The following is an 8,202-nucleotide window of genomic DNA, read 5'->3' as shown; positions in this document are numbered from 1 at the left end:
CTTGACATAAAATCAGGCATCCTATAACTAGATCCTGGTAATCGTGGCACGTATAGCCATTTTAATGGCAAAAAAATTCGTTTGTGGCAGCCATTTTGGATTTAATTTTTTTGGCGGGAAGATGTTATGATAGATCACAATGTGTTCTATACCCGTTCTATGGGGTTCATTTACCTCAAAAACGTATGTATAGAGACCAAGATCATGGTACTTGGTGCACTTACAGCTGATTTATGGGCAAAACTGTGTTTTGTGGTGGCCATTTGGAATTTTCAACTTTTTGGCGGGAAGATATATCTTATGATATTTGACAAGAGTTTTATTGCATTCTTTGACTTCAAAAACATAGCTATAGACGCCAAGATTATGGTAATCGGGGCACTTACAGCTGATTTATGGGCAAAAAAATGTTTTCTGGTGGCCATTTTTTATTTTTTATTTTTTGGCGGGAACCGTTGGAGTGACATCGTGTTTCCCGCAATTTTTGAAATCAGCATACTCAAAACCCCCCTAGAGCAAATTTTCATGCTTCTTTCCAGAAGTACACACTTTAAGTAAAAAATGTCACATATCCGCCCCACTAACCTGAGCGTCTAGCAATACAATATCTGTCGTAACAAGTGCACTAGTAACACGTAATATCAAGGGCTTATAATATAATACATAGTGTAATAATGTATTCGTAACTGTTGATAATATCAAGAGTAGGCCCTACATAATAGAGTCTCTCAGTTCCACTTTGCCCCGGCCATATTTGATAGGCCTAGATGTATTTCATTATTATCAGATTATTTATTATGATCTTAATTAGTACTCTCAGTAGCAGGTATATGCCTGTCTTTGCATCATTTTAACACCTAACTCGGTAACATTGGCCATAGACTTACATATTGTATAAGCGTCCTATAATTGCATTTTTCTTTCATATTTTAGGCAAAATGGTACGCAACTATGAATTTGATGTTCAGAGTTGGACACTGAAAGAGGACGCAACATTTTTGACACAATATACATGGAGTAAAATGACATTCCACCTTGCCCCATAACAGGTTTCACTTTGCCCCGGGAGTCTGGGGCAAAATGAAATATTAATAACTTTTATAATTTTGTATATTTCAATAGTCGTTTATTAGATTAACTTTGTTTGTACCGCCTGTTAGTGCTTGTCCTACGCCAAAGGATTAGAGCCAAACATTTCACTTTGTCTCGCTCTTTCACAGCGTTTTGGCCAACCGAATTTCTTCGGTCCACTTTACCCCCGGTTTCCCCTACTCTTGATAATATTGTAGGCGTGTGATACAATATGTTATTATGTAGGTCATGGTCTACGCGCATGAAATCTTAATTCGGTCGCAATCTTTTACTAGTTCGGTCGTGAATTCGTCAGCGTATAATCATCGTAGCGTAACCTGCTCAATCTATAGCCGAACACACACATAAACCTAAGAGCACATGTAAAGCAAACATTACCCGCATCGGTGCAATTGCTCTAGGTAAGCACACCGATTCCCCCTTCTATCTCTATCGCTCTCTCTCTCTCTCTCTCTCTCTCTCTCTCTCTCTCTCTCATCTTCCAGAAATGCAAATGTCTGTGCAGAGTGGCGTGTCGACAAACCTCGCGATGGGTCCTGTTCGCGCGTGTTTGTGATTCGTCTTCTTCCATTGTCGCAAAAATGCATTACGAAGAAAAACAGAGCCCGTGTTTGGATAAAACCCGTTGCCTTCGTTCCGCTCGTTGTCAGAGGACGTCGTATGTTGGTTCTCCAGCGACCATTGTCTCGCTCGCTCGCTTAAGAGTAAACAAGGCGACGGATTTGGACGCTTAAAAGCCTGTAAGAGGTGCTGCTCTGCTGCGGCAGAGTATTTATTACCCAGGTAGTAGTGATGAGGCTGCTGCATGTGTGTGGCAGCACCCGACCGCACAACCTTCGCTTGATCGTGTGTAATAGCTGAGCAGCTGTGTGCCCAGTCGGTGGCTATTAGCTGGATATATTAGTGTGAAGCTGCGAGGAGATTGCAGTGTGTAGTAGAGACAAGTAACTTCGTCGGAGGATGATCTCGAAATTCCGAGACTTTCCACGCGAACGCAGCGGTGTGCGAATTGTGATACTACTCGTGTGGGTCGTATGCGTGCCAGCGTAATTCGCTGACGAATGCAGATTCAATACGGGAATCGCTACCGTAAACGTATTGTAAGCTTAATCGTGCGTGTGTGCGTGCGTGTAAGTGCGTGAGCTTCAACATAAACGTGTCTCTGCGCGCGTGGACACGCACAACTGTGAACGTCAACGTGTCCGTGACAAAAACACGTGTCCAAAACACGCCTTTGTGCGCAGGCGCCCGGCGGACGTGTAATCAACGAGTGCTGACGACCCTTCACGAACGTATAACTTCTGACAAACATTTTGCTATAGTTCTTTCAGTGAGCAGATCCTGTGACAGCTAAAATAATAAATAATTGCTGTCATGGAGTTGCTCTCTGAAAGACCGCCAGGTGCCCTACGGGAATTTGCGATGTCAGCAGAAGTGAATATTGACGTTGCCAGAGTCTTCACGATCAAATAACGACGCGTGATAAGTATCAACACTACGCTGGATGGTAATAACTGATCGAGTGCGTATATAGGTATAACGAATACATTGACATGCGTACACCAACGGCTAGGAGTGAGAGAAGATTAGTCATCGGACATCTAGACGTAGGGAGTACTAGTGCGTTTACTCGTGTTGTAGTAAGTGCGTGTATTAATGGTAATGCGCTCTACTATTCCTTCCGTACGTGTGACTAGTTTTTGCAGCAGGTTTTAATTTCGTACAAATTTCTGTATGTGGGCAAATAATACCATCGATGCCGGATAGGTCCGTGTTTAACGAAACCGATTGTTGATAATCTGCTGTTTGATGCAAATACCTTATGTTTTGCAAGAGACAGACATTGGGTCACGAAGAAATGAATGACGGACAACTTGATAAATAGCTTCATCGAGCTTCAGGGTGTTGGGACATGATGTTAGATTGTAAGCAGTAAACTGTAAAGCAGATTGACAGATATATTATAGATAGTCAATACACAAACGGACACAGATGTAAAGTGTAACAACATTTTACTTTATCCTTTACGTAAACAAACAGCACATACTAATATTGCAAAAATATCGTAGTACAAACGTTTTCGATGAATATACAATATACAACCTCCTCCTTGCCGTACGCGGGCAGACCTCGCGACCTTACAGCCGTTACACCGCTGTCGTGATTACACTGGTTACTGTGATTCGCTATTCTAATACATGATTATGCAGGCAGCAATCACTAACACCGCTGGGAGAATGACCGGAGAACACAATTTGAAACGGTTTCGATACAGCACAACCTAATTATTACTCAAATCAATAGCAGGCTGATTATGATTAGCGGGCAAGAAATTTCCCGCACATTTCTATCAGGGATCCATAGAGCAACGTTATATTGAAACTCATATTCGATGACTATAGTTTATTGCTAATAATATTCCTCAAATAACCTATAGAAAAGTACTAAAAATCTATGCAAATTTGCTCTCTAACAGCTAGTTGTAGAAGGACGCGCGAGCGTATTATTTACTCTATTATAAGGGGAGAGGGCAAGATGCCCGGCTACCTGCCGAGGTGTGGTGTGTGGCGCCACCTTACTCGATTCAGCCGTATAGCAACTGTCATGTACAGTCTTCATCGAATACACGATGTGCACAGAACAAGCGTGCGTTCTACAAAGCCATCCTGTTCGCCTGGTCGGCCTACCGTGACTAGAAAAATAACGCAGCATCAAATGAAAGTGGGAATCACAATACGAGAGGATGCTGTGAACACAACAATACCACGGTTCCCTTTGGTAAGTACAACGGAATTAAATGTATGCCTCCAGCTTCCCCACACCTATTTATATTATATACACCCGACTCTCACTCACTCTCCTCTCTCTCTCGCGCGCGCTCTCTATCTCTCTCTCTATCTCTCTTTATTTTGATATCCCTTTTCATTCTCCCAAATTTTCGTCTACAGGTTTGCCTGATCCCTCCTTATTCAAGCGAGTTTAGAAACGCACAGTACTGCTTTGTCGCAGTCTATTATTTTAAAATGGAATATTAGAATTAATAGTGATGATTTTCTGTGTGGGGAATTGTAAAGGATGGGTCAGACGTTTGACTTAACTGAAGTGTCCTTTTTTGTATACTTTACGAGAAAACGTGGTTTGCGTTTATGTACTACAAGCCGATAAATACGAAATAATACAGATATAAATCAAACTCTACAAACTAAACATTACAATACCGCTTCGATGATTCCAATATTTACATTTCTCCAAATGCTAACGTCACGCATACAATTTAGTTTATTATCTTACAATAAATATTCCGACCGATTCTCGGTTGTTTTGATGCTCTATTTACAAAAGTGCAGTAACTCCAAAAGAGTTTCTCCTCAAAAAACGACGCAGATAGCACACAGAATAATGACCGCCGAAAGCGGCCGAAGAAAAACGATCGAAACAGGTTCTAATTAGGTTGTTTGTAGTAGTCTTCCAATTGCTCTCTCTGTCTGTCTCGATCGCTCTCGCTCCATCGTGTCCATTCTCTCTGTCTCTCTGTACGCCGACCGACGCCGTGTACAACGAGAACAGATATATTACGACTGACTTCCTATAAAGCGGTAGAGCTAGTTCCTATAAACGGAGAAAATACATTTTCCCGGCCGCCTTACAACGAACGCTGCGCCTTGCTCTTCTCGTTACATTTCTCTCGTGAGAGAACCATGGTAGGGGGCACCACTGAGTAAACTCGTCGTTGTGTGCTCCCCCTTGCGGCGACGGAGCGAACGTCAGCAATATATTTATACATGTGTCTGTCGATGGAGACCCGTGAAGAATGTATACAGCGCCCGCGACTACATCGTATCTTCTATAATAATATTTCTCATATGACAGCAGGTAACTATGGAAACAGACGATGCTGTGGGGGTCTAACACGTCATCAGTTTACATGCACGCGCACGCACGCACGTACGCACGCACGCACGCATGCACGCATGCACGCACGCACGCACGCACGCATGTCGTTGAAAGACTCTAAGTAATGTCCGCATCGCATGATGCTGCCACATATAGGGAGCACTTCCCTGATGCAGCGTCTTCCACCTGCAGTCTTGCGCTTCGCACTCGCACAGGTGTCGCTGAGCATCGTCTGCGCCAGCAATCTGCCAGCGCCATCTATCTGCCGCTGCGATCATCACACGCCGCCGCCGCTACTGCTGCTGCTGCTACTGCTGCTGCTGCTGCTGCTGCTGCTGCTGCAGTAACCACTAGTTCAGTAGTCACTGACACAGATTTTACGCGACATCATTTCCAATTTCATCCTCCCGCTCCCCGCGTCTGCGACATCGCCGGCCAACAAGGGGCGCACTACAACACGCCGCTGAGCATGTTGTCGAGTGGCGGCCGCTTGCGGAAGACGATGTTGTTGCAGTCGTCGGCGAGCTGCGGGTACATGCCGACGTCGCGCAGGTAGTGTCCGCTGTAGTCGGCCGCCGCGCCCGTCTGCAGGATCTCGCGCTTCTCCGCCTCCGTCCAGTGATAGGAGCCGAAGTGGCCGCTGTGCAGCAGGCTCTGCTCGCGCGCCCACGCCTGAGTGATGGCCCACTGCTTCGCGTAGTTGCGCACGCGCTGTGTCTCGGCGGCCAGCGTCGTGCCGTAGCGCACGTTTATCACAGACTGCGCGCCCTGCAGACGCACGTCGATGTAACTCGCCTCGCCGCCGCCGGAGCCGCCACCGTCGCCGCCGATCTCGTGCTTGGTGACGTTCATGCCGTTGCCGAGCGGCAGCCAGTCGCCGCTCATCGACAGCTTCCACAGATCCTCGGCGACCTGCTTACCCGGCGGCTTGACGAGGAAGTGCGAGTCCATGCCCTGGATCGTCAGCTGCAGGCCGACGGGCAGCGTCCCGTTGAGAATCACCATGGCGACGTCGCGCGCCTGCTTGTGCGCGCCCGGCAGCGCGTTGACGACGACGACGCCGTCGGCAACCGACAGCAGTATGCCGTCGCCGAACACCGAGCCGGCCGACAGGCGCGCCGGCGCGAAGTCGGCATGCATGCGCTCGGTGACCTTTGACTTCGGCACTGAGCTGTAGCGTTCGAGCGCGATGCCGCAGGCGGTCAGCGAGCAGGCGAGACCGCTCGACAGCCGCAGCGATGTCGGGTCGGCTGGTGTCGCGTGCGGCGTCGGCGCGACGGGCGTGCGCACGACCGCCGTGTCGTAGCCGAATACCTTCATCCAGCTCTCCAAGTCTGAAACGAAGAGCAGCGGAGTGTTGCTAGCGAGGTAAGATTCTGCATTCTGCAGAAGACAGAGATCGCATAGCGATGCGCGTTACGCTCTACTTTACATCAACGATAATTTATCCGTTTGTATTATGGGTATATTTCTTAGAGAATTATTGAAATGTATGTATTATACGATGCAAACGTCTATAACATTACCACGGGTAGTTGCCTCACTATAAACCTTCTCAGTTGCTATACATTACTTGTGACCGTAGTACAGTTCGTAAAGCCCGACGGAGATTTAAAGGTTACTGACGTATGTGAGCCATTAATTGCAGTTTATAATGTTCTCAGCTACATCTGATTTTATGTAGCAACAGTGAGGAAGCGAGCACGCGAGCTAATGAACTAGTGAATCCAGTGGTTGGATGTAATAATGCTTAAAACATCACAAAACTCGAGGTAAATCAACACCTACCACTCAGATAACGGCCACCTCCTCGGTCCTTGTTCACGGGATTGCTCTTCTGGAATCTGTAGCGATTAGCCAACTGCGGATCTGCCGCTACTTCCTCCCACTTCTGGTCAGGTGACATCCATCGACCAATCACGGGGTCGTACGGGCGGCCATCAATAAACACGAGCTTGGACACAGGATCATGGATTCCACCCCAAAACCCGATAGGGATCGTGAACGCTGGATTGCTGTCGGAGATTATCTATGGTAGCAAACAAGATATACCATAAGAACAGAGTTTGGTTTTAATGTTAACACTAAATAATAACGCGACTAGGATTCTGCATTCCGGAGTGCTGTAAGAGATATGGTAGCCGTCAAATCTTGCTGTAAGAACAAATGCACGCACGCACGCACGCACGCACGCACGCGCGTGCGCACACACACACACACACACAAATACGCATACGCAGGCGCCCGCACACGCACGCACGCACGCACGCACGCACGCACGCACACACACACACACACCTTATCCACATAAGGTCTTAACGCGCTTAACTTTAATAATTAAAACGAAACGTGACGTCTTATGCTCACTACGTGTATCGTGTATCGTTATATATATATACGGGCTGATTACCTCTCCGTAGGGCGCCGTCGTTAGCTCCTTGATGACACTGAGGCCTGAGCTAAGCACAGCCTGCGGAGTGCCGACGTGATCCGAGGCGACGTAGAAATACATGTCGTCCATCTGGATAGCGAATAAGCTGCCTCTGATGTCATAGTAGAGAACCTTCACCTGTGGAAATAGCACCGGGAATATTACAATTGCTTTAATTATTGTTGTTATTATTATTATTATTATGACTATTATTATTATTATTATTATTAGTAGTAGTAGTAGTAGTATTAGTATTAATATTTCAAGCGATAATCATCACGTATGCCTGTAGCGCTGTGATCATGTTTTCTCCATTATCTGCCCTATTCCTATTTCCCCATATCTATTTACTGACATCAAAGATGCTAGACACGAGGTGAGTGTCCGTTTACAAGCCATATAGAATGCACTCCACTAATAATGACTAGGCATCTGCCTTAGCGGATATATATAGATAGGCGGACACGATGGGACATCGATAGCCGAGAGACGATAACGCACCCTCACACACACACGCACGCACGCACGCACGCACGCACGCACACATACACACACACACACTCACGCACGCACGCACGCACGAACGCACACACACACACATACATACATACATACATACATACATACATACATACATACATACATACATACATACATACATACATACCTACATACCTACATACCTACATACCTACATACATACATACATACATACATACATACATACATACATACATACATACATACATACATACCTAAACATGCACTGTTACATTTGCACCCGT

At 46.2% G+C, this 8,202-nt stretch overlaps 1 protein-coding gene across 1 annotated transcript; it reads right to left on the bottom strand.

Moving 5' to 3' along the window:
* Positions 1-5,436: 5,436 nt before the first annotated feature.
* On the bottom strand, positions 5,437-7,774 carry LOC106814306 (teneurin-4-like). The gene is made up of 4 exons (XM_014818610.1): positions 7,769-7,774; positions 7,397-7,555; positions 6,775-7,015; positions 5,437-6,320 (listed from the first exon to the last, which is right to left on the bottom strand). Exons 1-4 carry the CDS (start codon positions 7,772-7,774, stop codon positions 5,437-5,439), a joined length of 1,290 nt encoding a protein of 429 aa, XP_014674096.1.
* Between the last annotated feature and the right edge of the window lie 428 nt (positions 7,775-8,202).

This window comes from Priapulus caudatus, unplaced genomic scaffold (assembly GCF_000485595.1).
Source record: "Priapulus caudatus unplaced genomic scaffold, Priapulus_caudatus-5.0.1 Scaffold26, whole genome shotgun sequence".
Taxonomy (NCBI): domain Eukaryota; kingdom Metazoa; phylum Priapulida; class Priapulimorpha; order Priapulimorphida; family Priapulidae; genus Priapulus; species Priapulus caudatus.
This window is presented reverse-complemented; position numbering and strand designations above follow the sequence as displayed.

Excerpts from the sequence above, each read along its gene's own strand:
- LOC106814306 (XM_014818610.1), bottom strand. Across the intron at positions 7,016-7,396 it reads CGACGGCGCCCTACGGAGAG|ATAATCTCCGACAGCAATCC; the intron begins GTAATCAGCCCG and ends TTGCTACCATAG. Across the intron at positions 6,321-6,774 it reads AGGTGGCCGTTATCTGAGTG|ACTTGGAGAGCTGGATGAAG; the intron begins GTAGGTGTTGAT and ends TCTTCGTTTCAG.